General features: G+C 41.9%; 1 protein-coding gene across 2 annotated transcripts in view; it reads left to right on the top strand.

Moving 5' to 3' along the window:
- Positions 1 to 17,500, top strand: part of LOC105896610 (receptor tyrosine-protein kinase erbB-4-like) — a 251,884-nt gene that overhangs the window by 181,553 nt on the left and 52,831 nt on the right. For both annotated transcript variants that reach the window (XM_031558871.2, XM_031558870.2), the window contains exons 11-13: positions 633 to 723; positions 10,944 to 11,143; positions 12,472 to 12,604. In XM_031558871.2, coding sequence (XP_031414731.1) covers positions 633 to 723; positions 10,944 to 11,143; positions 12,472 to 12,604 — 424 coding nt within the window. The remainder of the gene's footprint in view (positions 1 to 632; positions 724 to 10,943; positions 11,144 to 12,471; positions 12,605 to 17,500) is intronic.

Raw genomic sequence — 17,500 nt, 5'->3', positions numbered from 1 at the left:
TTCTTGCTGTGGAGAGGCAATAAAAACTGCAGAACTCCTACTTGAAAAATACCCAGAAATATCTGCCCAGCCATTGTTGCAGGTCTGGATATTGGCAATTTATATCAGGCCTCCTCCCTCTCTCTGCCCGATATCTGTCATACCTTTGTTGTATTGGAGGGTAATACCGACTGGGGGGGGGGGGGGGGGGGGGAGTGTCTATAAAAAGAATGGCTAAGCATTGAGTTTTATTGTTCCGGCAAACAGTCGTGGAGCACATTTTCCAAATAGCGCTTATTGCTGACAGCGGGGAAAAAAATATAGACTAGAATGGAAAGGAGAAAGGATGGATCTGGCATGTTCAACAAAATAGGCACACTTTATACGAGCACTTTTGTGCCTGTACTCTAAGGACATACTCTCCATCACAGTCACTTCCAGTTTCCACAAACTGTAGGAAATTGTTTTCTCTTTCATTCGCAAACAGCACACTATTACCCTGTGACTGCACTCTGATCGTGGTATCATCCATCTATGGTAAAGTGTAACCTCAGTGTTGGCCATAGCGTTGGGGGCCTTTAAATGAAGCTTTGTTCAACTGTAATGAGGATGATTGATTGTGATCTGGTGTGCTTTCCTTTTCAATCCATAAGGCTCTCTGAACATCCAGTCCTGGCCGGAGAACATGACCGACCTTAGTGTCTTCTCCAACCTCGCTACCATTGGAGGCAGATCCCTGTTCAGGTAGGACAACTTGCAGATTTAACTTTAAATTTATTTCCCAGTCGTTTCCCAAACAAATTTCCTAAGTGCCTTATATTACAAATAAGTAATATTGAATGTAGATGAACAGAGACAGAGATAGAGACAGAAAAAAAATGTTATTTCAATAGTCAATAAATGTCAACTAATCTTAATGAGTACCTCAGAGGATAATCACTGCATTAATGTAGGTAAGTATTTTTTAATCATGAACCCATTAACTTGGTACTGCTTTGCCAGAACAGTAGGTTAGGTCAAAATCAGGACTCTTCATTGACTATATGAAATTTTACTTACCTTAGGATATCTCACGGGAGCCTACAAGTTTAGTGTTGCCTGTTTAAACTCTTGATTGTTGACAGTTTCCTTCCCAGTTAATTTTGCATTGGCTGGGTTTGGAGATGCAGCTACATCATACAGTCATGCATTCATAGTATTTTGAATGCAGTGCCTCTTTAACACTATGGAGTCCTCTGAATAATTTGCCTTCAAACATATTTTTTGCATGCCATCTCGAGTGAACGGATGAATGCATAACCTTTCTTAGAAGAACCAGGAAAAAACTGCCTTATCAGATTTACACAGAATGCTGCATGAAATTGCTTGCGGAAAGTAAGGTTGGATCAAATGATATTGAACTAACATCTTTGATAGCTTAGCTGTTTCATTTATTGCCATCTTCCTCACTTGAAGAGATACTTTGGCTGGAATAAACTCCTCTCAGATCAGATTTGTGTGACCTCTTGCCTTGACCTGATTCTCATTTTCATTTCTAACCCTCCATATCTGGGGTGTTCTTCAGGCTAATTACATTTCTCTCCAATACGGGAGCTAGTTTACACAGATGAACACAGCTCTCCTCATATCATTGTTTTGATTATTGCAAGGGATCAGGACCTTCTGCAGCTTTCCCAACCCCTCTGCCTGGCTCTTCACACACATGCACATACGTATGCGTGCGCACACACACACACACACACACACATGTACACACACACACACTCACATGCACACACACAACCACCTCACTCTCAGTACTTCTCCCAGAAGCTCCTTGTCACATGCGCTGATCATTGGTCCAATACTGCCGATGTTAATGACTCTATCCGCCCTGTACTTTATTTATTTTTTAAAGAACAGGAAAAAAACAGAAAAAGCTCCTCTGATGCCTAGAAAATATTTCTTTGATTAATATGCTGGTATGATAGCTGCTCTGCATTTTCTGATCGCGCCAGAGCCAAGGCAAAGCCCAGAGAGTGCAGAGCAGAGAGGAGGCCATAGAATGTTTGCTAAACGAACGCCTCCAGGACTTCTGTTGATCTCAGCACTGAAAGAGGAGGATTTTTTATCTCTTCAAACACTGAACTGGGGGTGTGTACAGGCAGCATAAAATGTTATGAGAAAGCTCTACAAACTCTTTGCGGTAGTAAGTCGAGGTGTATTTGTTTGTGGCTTTGGGGTTGGGGAGGTTACCTCATTAAGCAGAAAATGAGGCAAGCACAACATTTTTAGATGTTAGATCTATTTTGTAACTGTTTATCTTGATTATCTTTATTCCATTTTTTGGAGCCACTTCTTCTACTCCTAGAGCTTTTGAGATATCAATACCTCTCCAGCTGGTCCATCCCAGGTAGTGCTTTTGTAGGATTTGGTTGCAGTGCCCCTTGTCGTTTATTTGTTACTGTCGTTTTTCCATCCCTCTTTTTTCCCAGTGAAATGAACGGTGGAACATTCGCCTATTGTGACGTTACTCACTCTTCCAGCTGTATACTAGGTAGGCCGATGGTAGCTTCGCGCTTTATAGCCTTTCATCTCAACCACGCCATTACATTTACATATCTGCCTGGTTATCAGAGATTTTCCCGTACCTTGAATCAAATATTACGGCATAACTGGCGAACTACCTAACCAATAGATATCTGACTGGTTATCAGAGAATTTGCCAAACCTTATTGGTGGTACCATGCTTAGCACTGCTGAAAGCTCTCTATAGTGTTAAATACCTCACGTTCACCTTTTTAATGGGACAGATTTTTTAATCTGGCATTTCAACCACGCCATTATGTTTATATAGAAGGTCTTCCTATGTCTATGTATGTGACACACCAGAACATTTATGAATAAACGACAAACTGTGGAAACCATATCAAACACTGATGATTGGCTTTCACGCCATTGCAACAGCCCTGCAATAGTGCAGCCAATTAGATTATAGGTTTGAAAAAGACCGGTCAATGATTGGTTGGCTATTCTGAGGGAAAGTTATAATCAAACTTCATCTTACTGTCACCCGGCTGACACCCTGGCTGCTGATAGCCATCTTAAGTATTTCTGGCAATTAAAATAACTTTTCACAGACCGTTGCCTTGTTCATCAGAGGAGAGAACCACAGCTTTTTTCTGAGAATAATCCACAGTACATCTGTAAACCGAGGTATGTGTTATCTTGTTCACTGGTTAATGTGTGATGATGTGACAACCTTATTTTCTCAAATACTGTGTCTAAATATTTTACAGAATTGTTAGAGTGTGGTGTTAACTAAGATAACGAATGTCAATGTTAGCTGCCTATAAGCTTATTTGATAAAGTCTACCTCGAGGGCAACTTTGCTGAATAATGAGTCCTGGAAAGGCCAATATATGTCTTTTTTTGCCCGACATAACATAATTGTTAATGGTGAGCTAGAATGTAGAGCTTAATGTTGTAACCAGTACAGTACAGTGGTACAGCTAGAATTGTATTTTTGGGCGTGTTTCTGCAAAAGTGATCGGGCACGACTCACTGTCCATCACAACCTATTACTGAGTCTGGTTGATAGTATAAGCGGCATACTGGCTCGTACTGCAAACTCATTCATTCATTGCAATGTGTATACTGCTAGCTGCTTACTGCCACAACCGTGTAGAAGTATAACTGAAAAAAAATATATATGACACTATAGATTTTGTGCAATACTTTTAGAAATGTATGTTGTGTGGAATTGAGACGTTCTGATTTTTAAAATGTCTCAATTACTTCATATTTTATTTTGTCTGTTATTTATTTATTTATTTATTGACGTTTTAAATGCAACATCAAATGGCCATGTATACTTTTCATTTGACATCAAATGTGGCATCAGGAAGTATTTATGTGGATCCTTATAAAAACATACTTGTATTAATATATAATTTATAAGCCAACAATTTTAACTCATGTGTTCTATGGTGTCCTTCACAGATTGGTGAGTGCTAACCTTACTCCAAATTAATTTATTGCATTTTGTGCCGGTTATACAGGATTCCAGGTTACAAGGTAAGATAATTGGTAAGTTCTATCCATATTCAAGATATCTTTTTACAGATTGAGGTTTGAATTTGCAGTTTATATTTCGTCATCGAACAGTAAGGAAGAATTCACCACTACCAAAATACCTCAGAAGTGCAGAAAATCCAATCCACAAAAAATGGAGCAATGGAAAATGAGTAATAAAACCACTGAAAAGGACGACATGTCAGTTGATGTGAGCAAGAGAGCTGGTAGTAGTGACTATACATCCTTTGAGGACACAAATGAGATTTCAGTGAGAGATTTCAGCAAATAAGATAGCAGGTTTTAAGAGTGCAGCAGAGGAAGCAGCAAATGGATAGAGAAATGTTGGATTATGTTTTGAAAAAAGAAGACGAATTGTACTGTCAAATAAGACACAAATCAGAAGCCAGAAAGACATTTGTTAGTAAGCATTTACATTTTGATGACCTACCTGACAAAATTGAGACTGGCAGAGGACGTTACATTGTGATGAAATCCAACCCAGAGAACACATTTTTACTCCAAGATGCACCTGAAGGCTTGAACAACTATTTGGATCTTTCACTTAGGCTATGTTCAGACTGCAGGCAAATCTGATTTATATCTCAAATCAGATCTTTTTTAGACAACTGTCCGCACGTACGGAACGGTAACGGCCCTGCTTTCCAACAGAGACAAAAGCAACACAAGAAAGGCTGTTACAGGAACAACCCTGCTTTCCGGATGAGACAAAATGCTTGTGTGAGGGCAAACCTTAAAAAGCATTATGCCCAAGATAATACGTTCCACTTTGTACACTGTATAGCACATGGCTACCACTTTGAATTCAAGCGAACCAGGGACCCTAAAGTATTACACAGCATAAGGTGTATGAACCGCATCAAGGTCAAGTACAGGACCAAATTTGGGCATCACCTGTGGGCAGCGTAGCAGTGCAATCTTGTCAGACCCCATGATAAAGAAGGCTCAATCACTGTTTGCATTGAATGTGCGTGAAGGGTCGATATGTATTTGTAACTGCCATCTGCCACAGATGTTTGTTACCCAACCAAGTGAGTCGCCAAATGACTCCAAAGACCCTGAGCTTGCTGCTCTGTGCTTAACTGGCGCTTATGTTCATGTTTGTGAAGACAGCTGTGCAGAGAAAGATGAGTGCAAGGAAAGAAAAGTGGATTTGTCATAGCTGTTAAGAAAAAATCTGAAGTCTGGTTATCTGCCATTTATTGCAGTCGCAAACAAGCTTGGACTTGACCCCATACCGGACAGATTACTAGGGCTGAATGTCCTTGTGCAAAGTTCAAAACTTTTGCTAAGATCGTCTCGCTTCTAAAGGGACAAAAGCATGTAATACATGGAGCAGTCAAGAATTGTCGTCATTTGAAGACTACTTTTACTTGGGGAAGGTAATCAACCAATAAGCTTTTTCAAGACTCTCAAATTGGAGTCAAGTGCAGTTCAACACAAGCCCCAAGAAGACAAAGTTTGATGATCCTGATGAAAAGGTTGTTGCATTCATCAATAAGTATATATCATGCCAACTGACTGATGAGGAGATGGATCCTGATCTGCACAACATTGTTGAAGGAAGGGCAATCTCATTGCAGAAATCACACAAAGTCGTTAAAGAGAGGAAATAAACATTGTCGCTTTGGGTTTCCCAAGCCACCCACGAAGTCTACATTTATAACTTAAACAAGGCCACCTGAACCAGATGGACCGAACCCACAAGTGCGAGCAACAGCTAAGATGGAGTCTGTTTGGGATTTATGACATCCTTGCAAAGTGCAACATGACCTATGAGGAATTTCCCTGTTACCTTGAGTCACTGACAGACGGCAGTGCTGAGATGATGAAACGTGACCCTAGGGACTGCTGGGTCAATGGCTATAATCCACCGTTGTTGAGAGCATGGAATGCAAATATGGACATTCAGTACATTCTGAATCCCTACAGCTGCATAATGTTCATGCTGTCGCACATAACCAAGGCTGAGTGTGAGATGAGTAAATACCTCAAAGACATTGTGGAGGAATCAAGCCATCAAAATGCATCTTGACCTTGATCAAATGAAGCACATCATGCAAGGTTATTCCAAAAACCAAGAGGTCAGTGTGCAAGTGTGTCACCTTAAAACTCTTAAAAGTCTTGCTTGTGCAGCGTTACCTTTATTCCGATGGGCGAGAAAGCACTGAAGATGAGCCTACCCATGGCACAACTGGATACAAGAGATCCTGATTCAGACAATGTGTGGATGACCGGATTGCCAGGAAAGTGTAAAGCCAGGCCCCAAACTCTCAAATGAGAAACGCCATACCACTTCAAGACAACATGGGATTTATTCAGAAGAATAAGTAGTCGTCAGATGTTCACGTTTTCACTAAAGAAGGAACCTCTTCCTTCCACAAAACTCTTTTCAAGGTTTTCCTCCCGTACAACTGAAGATGCTGCCATACCAATGCTTCTACAAGACTGCATGACAAGCTCCCCGGTAAAACAGTGACAGTGTTTTAGAAATTGTATAAAAAAAAATGAGAGGTCAGCTCATTTGGGTTGGTCACTTCAGACCATCAACCAATGGATACAACTGAGAATAATGAGCAAGACAACATGCCAGAATACAGAAGAAGCTTGGCTTGTTGAGTGTCCAATACTGAGCTCCAAGGTTTTGTGGCATTTGTACCAAAGCCAAAATCAAGCACAAGCAGCTGCGTTTTACAGAGTAAGAGACGACTGGACTTTGAAGTTTGTTAATGGTCAAAACCTCTGACCGGTTATTTTACTTTGTTACTAGCTAGCTATGAATGAGCAAGATGACATATCAAGACCATCTGTTCTAACATTTTTTACAGGAACTGCAGAATACAAAATGTCTGGAAACACTTTACATTCAATATTGAAACTCCCAACAAATCTGAACCCACCATACCAAGGATTTGGAAATTCTTTAGATGAAGTGAGGATCATTCTGTCACATGTGCAAATAACAGTTATTGATGCGATTTCAAAAGAGGTCTTTGCATATGTTGACCTGAGACTTTAGCAGAGTAAAGGCAGCAACTGCAGTAGGAAAGACTAGGGCGCTGTGTGTCCATGAACACAACACAGTGGATATTTAGCAAGAAAGTAACACTCATGGAAATCATGAGGTAAAAAGAGCAAGACGCATTTGCCAAAATGCTTAACAGGCTTTGAGTTAAGAAGAAAATTGAACCATTACTCGACACTTACAGAGTGCTGTTAAACACACAAATGTTTTCTGGCAAGATTGACTGCCCCTCAGATGTGTTACACATCTTTGCCACTAACAAGGAGGCGGATAAACTCAACCATGACGCCCTGTCTGCCCTCAATCCTACCATCACCCATGGCGATGCAGAGGAACATATAAACAATGACTGAACGGGACAGATGACTAAGCACGCAGTTCCATTTTAAGGAAGCAAAGGAGATCTGCCTCGTTCATTAATGTTATCAGAGGGTGCACATGTCATTTGTCATGGAATTTAGATATAGCGGATGGCTTGTTTAACAGCGCTTTTGGAAAAACCTCATGGATCATCAGCAAGACGAACAAAAATGGCAAAACAATATGTGGATTGAATCGGATTGGAGATGTAGTCAAACCTCTGGGACCAGTGACAATGTTGTTTTTATTGAAAGAGTGGAAGAGCGATAGGTTTTCAGTTCACTTTGAAACTCGCTTACGCCAGCGTGTCACACAAAGTATAAGTAATGACGTCATTGTCAGCTTTGGCATCTCTGAGGCATGCAGTTCAATCTGGTTTGGCTTATGAGGCTCTCGACAGCACCACCTCTTTGCAGGGCCTGCATATCCTCGACTTTGATAAAAAGAAAAAAAAGAAAATTAGACTCACTGGAGAGCATGACAAAAGCATACATTGAACATTGACACCATCATGCCATTTTTGATGCACAGTAGTATTGCTACTAAGAAAAGCTTAACCATCATCCACTATAACACTGAAGGTATATACTGCCATTTTGATGATATGAGGAAACACAAAGAGATCAGCCTGGGAGCCTGTCCCTGAGGAGCTACAACTGAAAGGTTACAGTATGTAAAAACGGAACAGGCAAATGTCTGATAGCAGCTTCCAACAGTTGGTAAACCAAAAGGGTGGTGGTGCTGCAATATATATATATATATATAAAGCACCACATAAATACCCAGGTGTTGCAATATGTAGTGGGTGTCACTGAAATGGAAAAAAGTTACTAAAATCAAAGCAGAGTCTTTTTACAATAGGATGCAAAGACACCTCTAAACAGCATATGCGCCATGACAACAACTTTGTAAAATGAGAGAACTTTGGAAAAAGGCCACAGCATTGCTGAAGAATATACGTATATCTAACTCCATTCTAACTCCATTGAACAGCCTCACTGAAATAAAAAAAAACGTACTATATTCTTCATGCGATATTTGCGGAACAGGCAAATGTCTGATAGAAGCTTCCAACAGTTGGTAAACCAAAAGGGTGGTGGTGCTGCAATATATATATATATAAAGCACCACATAAATACCCAGGTGTTGCAATATGTAGTGGGTGTCACTGAAATGGAAAAAAGTTACTAAAATCAAAGCAGAGTCTTTTTACAATAGGATGCAAAGACACCTCTAAACAGCATATGCGCCATGACAACAACTTTGTAAAATGAGAGAACTTTGGAAAAAGGCCACAGCATTGCTGAAGAATATACGTATATCTAACTCCATCCTAACTCCATTGAACAGCCTCACTGAAATAAAAAAAACGTACTATATTCTTCATGCGATATTTGGGGTTAAGTGGCATCATAGAGATTAACATGTTATGTTGATAACCCTAATATATACATATATGCTGTGATGTCATATTAATCCTAAAGGGAATATTTTATGCTAGCATTTGACTTGCCTTTTGCTCTTTTTCAGACGTTCTACACACACCAATGCAGCTGGACTGGTATAAAGGATTTTGTATAATATGTGATAAGAATGTTTTTTTTTCCTTATTATTGATATAAAGAAAGATCTCTTCTTTGGCACGGATCGGGGGAATGTGTCGACGACCTGTCAGATAAACATGTATTACAGTGAATGAGTGAGTGAGTTAGGACGGCAATGATGATGTAAAAAAAAAAGCAGACATAAAAACTTCCTCAGCGATAGCTGTCTGGAATCTGGGTCTTTTTTGTTGTTTAATTCAGTCTCAATATATTTACCTTGACAGGGGTATTTTTTTTTTTTACATTTCATATAGGTCTTTCATCAATTAAAAGTTAAAAAGGTGCTGTAAGCAATAAAATGTTCTAGGTTTTCAATCGTGAAAACACTGTTCGTGTGTATCATTGTACGAATAGACTCAATGACATTGAGGATTTCAAAGTTATGTAACAGTATTACACACAGTGAATGAAGAATGTGTACTCATTCTAAAAAACGGTTTATCTATCAGACCTGTCTGCACATGTGTTATTGTCAGTGGTTCAGGGCTGTATGCCCCAGTTGTGTATAGTGATTTAATTTAAACTTAATCTAAAGCTCACTTTTATTTGGTAGCTTTTTTATGTACATAAAACTCATTGAGTGTAATGAGCATGTTCATGGTTTCCCTTCTTACATTAACTTCTATGGTAATGGTATTGTGCCTATATTGTACTAGGACATCGTATGTAAGGTCTTGTCTGATTAGCAGAGTGTTACAGCTTCCAATGTGATCATTTGTATCATCATCAATTTACCAGCAGTCTACGTGACATTGACTGAGAATTCCAAAGCAAGTAGGCTTATTTAACTGTCATTGACATTTTTTACACTTAAAGCATGGAGGATGGAACACTTTAGTCTTTCAACACTTTAGACCTTGAACTTAATAAATGGACAGATGATATTTTTGGCTTGATCTGGGTAAGTGATGTAGTGATGAAGATTGTCAACTCATTTCGAAAACTGTTTCATCACTCATAAAGCCTATTGTGTGCTGTATGCTACATGTGTTAGGGTTATGCAATCTGTCCTTTTCTGGGCAAGGGTTAGCAATCCTCTGCAGCTGCTGAGTAATCACACTTTCCATTTCCTTGGGGAAATGCATCTCTAGTGTTTCGGTAATAACGAAGAGCAGACATAACAGTCTGTTATTAGCATATGCTTTCTTCTATTCTCTTGTGGTGTATACACACTTGGTAATTGACATCTTGGTTTATTTTGTGGACATACAGTGTAATATGCTGGGTTGATCCATAGCACAGGGATGTACCTCCTCACCAAGGCTCCAATTAAGTTTGTCAATGATAAGGAAATCCATCAAATGTGTGAGGGTGGAAGCAGTTACTGCAGATTTTCATATGAACACAGAATATTAGTGCTGTACATTAAACAGGACATGACTCCTGCTACAAAACATGATTGCATATTTGGAAATGCAATATTGAAACAAAGATGCTGCAATAACACTAGGTACCCATTTAAAAAGTTTTCAGATTTGTGCTTTGTGACATCCCAGATTGACTGTGTGTACTGCTAAAACATATCTAAGAGGTGTTTCGGTCCTTAGTAGGTTATAGTGCAAACACATGATGGATACGAACGGGGATGTATTGCTCAAATGACACAGGAAAGCCTCTCCACATTTTCATACCCTGCAAATGCAATGTTATTAGCTATAACCTCCGTCTACATCTGACGACTATGTTGCTTCATTCATTTTACTGTATCCCAGAACTGATACTGAAAGGCACGTACTTCTGCATCTGATAGCCATTTTGTTTCTTAGTGTCTGCGCAAGCCCTATCTCGCCACAATCTGGTGTGTCTGAATCTGCAGACTATTTCGTTCCGTCCACCATAACGTGTCTGCAGTGTGATCTCTTTCTGCTTCCTGAAACCCATGTGTCTCTGTCCAACTGTAGCGGCATCTCTCTGCTGATCCTGAAACAGCGCTGGATCTCTGCGTTGCAGTTCCAGTCCCTGGGCGAGATAAGCGCCGGTAACGTCTACATCACCAACAACAGCCAGCTCTGCTTCTACAACACGGTCAACTGGACCCGCCTGTTCCGCGCCAGCAACCAGAAAGCCCTGACCCGCAGCAACCGAGACCCGAAAGACTGCTGTGAGTCCCCGACTGTCTGTTTTTCTCTCTTCTCCTCTGATCCATCTCCTTCTTTTATCTTTGTTATTTTTAGCTATTTTTGTATTGTCCAATGTCTTTCTCTTTTTGAATAGGGATCAAGTCATTACCGGATACACTCTTGATTTTTTAGCACAAGTTCCAGGCAGACAGCTTCCATCCAAATGAGTGTAATTAGCCCTGTAGGCCTCCACGACTTAGAAACAGCTGCTTATATTTGGCCACACACAGACACACACACACACACTGACACACACACACACGCACACGCACACACACACACTCCAGGCGTGTGAACAGGCAATCTCTGCCGAGGACTGTGTGGCTCATGAAGACATAGACAGGTTATGAGAAAACAAAACTCCCCCCGCCCCCCACCCCCTTAGCCCTCCTAGCCGTTGAGCAGCATGCCAAGCCGCAACTGATGTAATTAGCACGATAATGACGGAGAGGTGCGCCGGATCAATGGCTCCGTTTGCCAGCTTAGCGGCTGTATCGATTAGAAGCAGGCTGATACACACCACTGCAGTGCCCACTGTAACAGCACAAGCACACGTAGGTATGGCCTCTACTGAGAGAGGGAGACAGAGAGAGGGAGACAAAGAGAGGGGGATAGAGAGAGGGGGATAGAGAGAGGGAGAGAGAGAGGGGGATAGAGAGAGGGAGGCAGAGAGAGGGAGATAAAGAGAGGGAGATAGAGAAAGGACACTTACTGTGTGTCTTTTATCACTTCAGGTCGTCAATGGCTACTGATCCCCACCATGGTCAGTGTTGGCTAGTGAAAGTCCAGGCTCCAGTCAATAAGCCCTTTGATGCCTCTGTTGTCACACTAGTGTATAATACCTACACAGCAATCAATATAAACTCTTTGGATATGAGAGATGTGAGATAGAAATGACACACAAAAGAATTTAAATAAACAAATAAAACTTCATGGATTGAAAAGAAACCTAAATCAAAGCGTTGAAATATTAGAGCATGTGCAAACGTGTCTCTTGTTTATGATACCTAGAGACAGAAGAGGCGGTGAGTTGTACATTGTCTGTGTGGATTTGTGTGTGTGTGCGTGTCTGTGTGGATTTGTGTGTGTGGATTTCTGAGTGTGTCTGTGTGGATTTCTATGTGTGTCTGTGTGGATTTGTGTGCATACATGTCTGTTGTTGTTTTACACTTTTAGATGTAGAAAACCCCCAAAGGTGGTCTGACCTTCTGCTCCAGCTGGAAGGATTTGAGGTTGTACCCAAATTACTGTGGTCACTGTGTGTGTGTGTGTGTGTGTGTGTGTGTGTGTGTCTCTCTCTCTCCAACAGCACACGAGCGAATGGTGTGTGATCTGCTGTGTTCAGACAGTGGCTGCTGGGGCCCGGGGCCAGACCAGTGTCTCACCTGCCGTTACTTCAGCAGAGGACGCACCTGTGTGAGGTCGTGCAACCTCTACGATGGGTGAGCAAAGCAATCAACCATGTGTCTGTATGTGTGTGTGTGTGTGGGGGGGGGGGCCGGCAAACTGATGGAGGTAAGAGTAATATGGAAGATGTGTCAAGAGCCAACCATTTCAAAAGTTTCAAGCAATGCTCTTTTCCTGAATAGGTCTGTGTGTGAGGGGGGGGGGGGGGTTTGTGTAGGCAAGTCAACCAAAAGCCGAAAAAAATCCAACGCACTTGCACGGCTTTAGGACAAGACCAAAGCATTGGTTCATGGAGTGGAATCGGAAAAAAGGGTACTTAGTTTAATTGCATGAGTGGAATGAAGCTTCTTATTCAAGCACTGAAAGACATGTTGAGGCACAGCTCTTCCAAGGGCAACTTCCAAGGTTCAGACCAAACTGAAAGCAAACTGATGGAGGTAAGAGTAATATGGAAGATGTGTCAAGAGCCAAACATTTTAAAAGTTTCAAGTGATGCTCTTTTCCTGAATAGGTGTGTGTGTGTGTGTATGTGTGTGTGGGTGTGTGTGTGTGGGTGCGTGGGTGCGTGTGAGTGTGTTTTTGCACATCCGTGGATGTATGTTTGGAGATTTTTTAACCAGTTTAATGGTTAACAAAAGGTAGACAAGTGCAAGTTGTAGTTCTGACATTAAGGAAGGAATGTGGAAGAGCTGCCGGAGTTCTGGAGTTTTTGTGCGTTTGTCTCAACAAAGACTATAATTCCACTGGACGTTTAGATTCACTCAAACCAGCACGCGGAAATCTGCAGAGGAATACAGAGGGATTACCTTATTTGCGGGGTAGAAATGGAGGTTAAGAGAGAGTCATCAAGCAAATAGGTGTGCAACCATTGAGTGTGTGTTGCTGGCGGTCCCTTGCAATATGAAGAGCATTAAAGCCTTAAGCTCTGCTTCTCTTCAATTCTGGAATGTTCTCTGACGTTCTTGCCCTTTTAAAACCTCATTTACAAAACATCAGATGACAATACAATATAATATTCTATTCTATCAATTTAATTCATCCATAGAGACAGACGGTTTTTACCTGTTTGTAGGTACAGGGAGGAGACGCATAAACCATAAAGCAGTAGTGTGACTGTGGTGATAATAGTGGTGACAATAGTGGTGATGGTGATAATGATGATGACGATGATGATGATGATGGTTATGATTTTAGATTATGAAAGCCGTTACTTCAATGTTTATGACATGTTGAACATCTTGTGGTTTTGTGAAATAGACTTCGAACATAATTTGTTATAGTGAGTGTACATAATGATGAAGATGACGATAGTAATGATAGTGATGGTAGTTGGTTCTGATCCCATCTACTAGTTGAGATTGTTAGACATCTGCTGGCTGGCAGTGCAATGGTCCCTTTGCTTCATCATAAGAAAGTTGATGGCGAAGATTTTTCACACTCCAAACATTTGGGAATTATGAAGTTGCGGAGATGCGGTGGCCAATAGTTGAAGAAGTGTGTTGAGTTTTTTTTTCTTTTTTTGGCGGGGGGTGTGTGGACGGGGACGGGGGAGACCTCTTACTTCCCTGCCGCAGTCCCCTGGGCCAAGTCCTCTGATGTCTGCAGTGTTTGCATTCCCATTCCCCCACACACACTCCCCATTTTACTGAAGTTCACCCACAAAGACACTGTGGAGGAGGACTTTGAAGTGCTCATGGCACATGAAAGAGGACTCGGGGATGTACTGTATCTTAAGATTTCTTCATCAGTGCGGATGATATGTTTCTTTTTTTCTTGACATGAAATAATAACTCATCTCTATGATAAACAAGCTTGCTTTTTTACCCAATTTTGCATTACTGCTGGTGACCACTGTTGTCTGGTCAGTCTTCCTTGTTGATGTCATTTCCAGTGCTGGCTGTTGGAAAAGAAGGGATGCCTTTTGAAGCGGGCACTTTGAAGATGTGGAGGGACTGGCTGGTGATATTAGGGATGTACTGTATGTAACGTCTCACTTTGAGGATCGTTGGGGGAAACTCAAGCAACTCTCCACTTTGTTGAATCGTCTTGAGACTCCCTACAGGAGTGCAGAGCTGTACTTTGAGTCTCTCTGTGTGTCTGGGTGTGTCTGTGTGTATTTACAGTATGTGTGTATGTGTGTGTGTGTGTGTGTGTGAATGTGTGAGAGTGTGTGCGTGTGTGTGAGTGTGTTCATTCATGTGTGTGTGTGTTTGTGTGTGTGTGACTCCTGGACATGAAGTGACTGGGACAAATCTGAAGCAACGCCAGCTATATCTGTATAAGATAATTAAGACATGTAGTTTCTTTACAGGGGAGATGTCTGTGTAGGTTGCAGTGCACAAAACACACAAACAAACAGGACATTTAGACAGCCATTCTCTCCCCAGCCAACTCATAGAAACAAGCACACACTCTGTCAAACACAGGCACACACACCCACAATCATGCACACACTCTGTCAAACACAGACACAGACACCCACAATCATGCACACACTCTATTCACTCTCTCTCTGCCTCTGTCTGTCATTTTATTTCTCTTTAACAACCTCTCTCTCTCTCTCTCTCTTTCTCTTCCTCCCTCCTTCACTCTCCCTCTCTGGAACACACACAGTCGCACTCAGTTATATTCATATTATCTCTTCTCCTCTCTAACACACACACACACACACACACACACACACACACACTGTTTTGTGCCTCCGAAACACAGACATACATTCACAGGCACACTGGGAAGCAAGGGGATTACAAGCGCGTCGGAAATGTTTAATTAAAATGCAGCTCCTGTGCTTTTGGATGGGAACAGAAGTGCGTCTGGGCGGTGAGAATGAACAGGCCAAATTCCCGATAATCCGCCTCAGCACAAACCCTCGCTCCCTCCTCCCTTTCTGGCCTCCCAGACGCCCCCTGCATACACACACACACACTCTATTCACTCTCTCTCTGCCTCTGTCTGTCATTTTATTTCTCTTTAACAACCTCTCTCTCTCTCTCTCTCTTTCTCTTCCTCCCTCCTTCACTCTCCCTCTCTGGAACACACACAGTCGCACTCAGTTATATTCATATTATCTCTTCTCCTCTCTAACACACACACACACACACACACACACACACACACACACACACACACACACACACACACACACACTGTTTTGTGCCTCCGAAACACAGACATACATTCACAGGCACACTGGGAAGCAAGGGGATTACAAGCGCGTCGGAAATGTTTAATTAAAATGCAGCTCCTGTGCTTTTGGATGGGAACAGAAGTGCGTCTGGGCGGTGAGAATGAACAGGCCAAATTCCCGATAATCCGCCTCAGCACAAACCCTCGCTCCCTCCTCCCTTTCTGGCCTCCCAGACGCCCCCTGCATACACACACACACACGCTCTCACACACACTCTCACACATAAATACACACACACACTATCATACACACACACACACACACACACACTGGGCTGCACAGAGACCTGATGAGCAGGAAACACGCATTCGCTACATCGCCAGAGAGCCTCGCCAAACAAAAGCTTTTTGTGTGAGACGATTTTCCTTAATAACCCCCTGAACAAAAAGAGAACCTCTTTCTTCTGCCCCATTCCCTCAATGGTGTTTCCCGTGATGGAGTGAAAGACAAAAAATGACCTCGTCTATGACTAAAAAGATTGTTTGCCCAAGAATACAGACGGGGAGAGAAAGAGAGAGAGAGAGAGAGAGAGAGAGAGAGAGAGAGAGAGAGAGAGAGAGAGAGAGAGAGAGAGAGAAGGACATTTGAGAGGTGATGGAGGGTGTAGGGGAGAGAAAAGAGAGGATTACGAACTAATGCAGATAAATAAAAAGAATTGTGTGTAAGAGAGAGAACTGAGAAGCAAAGAGACACACAGACAGACAAACAGGTAGACAGACAGACAGGCATGTACAGAGTTATGAAAATAAAAAAATAGAGATGAGGCACAAAGAGAGAGAAAGAGAGAGAACAAGAATAGTTAGACAGCGAGGGAAAGAGAGAGAGAGAGATAGTGGGTTCTATACCTGGCTATTCCCATCATGCTCATTAATAATGCCCAGCTCTGAATGGCAGGAGTCAGAAGGCATTACCACTCAGCAGAGGAGGAGTGGGGGCCTTCTGGGGCGACACATCTGTCAGGTGTCATGGGACCCCTCCATCTGTTGAGGAGTGCACATTAACCCACCGCGCAATAGCATTCCACGCCGACACACAGGGCCATCAGTGGCCTTGTTCAACACTATACACAGCGTGCGATACGTAGTAGTATCGCTATCTGTTGTTCATAACCATCGCTTGCTGCCATTTTTACTGCTTTCATGATATTTCATGATAGGTGGCACTAAGGGCCTTCTTTGTCATTTGCACGTGTCATAAGCGATTCAGGAATTCAGGCACTTATGTCAGTTAGTACCTCAAGACCTAATTACTGCCACCGTAACTCTATGAATGAGTCGAAATGGCCAAGCCTCATGTTTTGCATGTAGTGATGTAATAACCACTGAGGTTTATTAATATGGCCTACTGTTTTGCCATATGATGGAGTACGACGTAATTTCAGGGCATATTGACCTGAGTTTTTGTTGCCTGCTGATAAGCTGCTTGTAATTGCATTAATGGCCCCCAAGATGGAGGGAATAAAGACGTTAATTGGCCGAGTCTACATGGTCTCTCGGCAGGCTGTAAGCGTGCCCATTACAGTACGGCGCAGTGTGACGAAGCTGTGTGCAGGTCATTGGGATGTCAGACCAAACACGTTTCAGAATGTACCATGTAAGTCCTTGAGAGAGAAAAAAAAACTGCAAAATACATCACTTCACGAGGAACAAGGATGACCTGTTCTGTAATCATCCTCTCGCCTGACTTGTGAAAACCTACTCTCCATATTCATTTGCTTACTGTCGTTGTTGTTGTTTTTTGT

The sequence above is a fragment of the Clupea harengus genome, chromosome 21, assembly GCF_900700415.2.
Source record: "Clupea harengus chromosome 21, Ch_v2.0.2, whole genome shotgun sequence".
Lineage (NCBI taxonomy): Eukaryota > Metazoa > Chordata > Actinopteri > Clupeiformes > Clupeidae > Clupea > Clupea harengus.
Note: the sequence above shows the minus strand (reverse complement) of the source record. Positions and strands in the feature narration are given on the sequence as shown.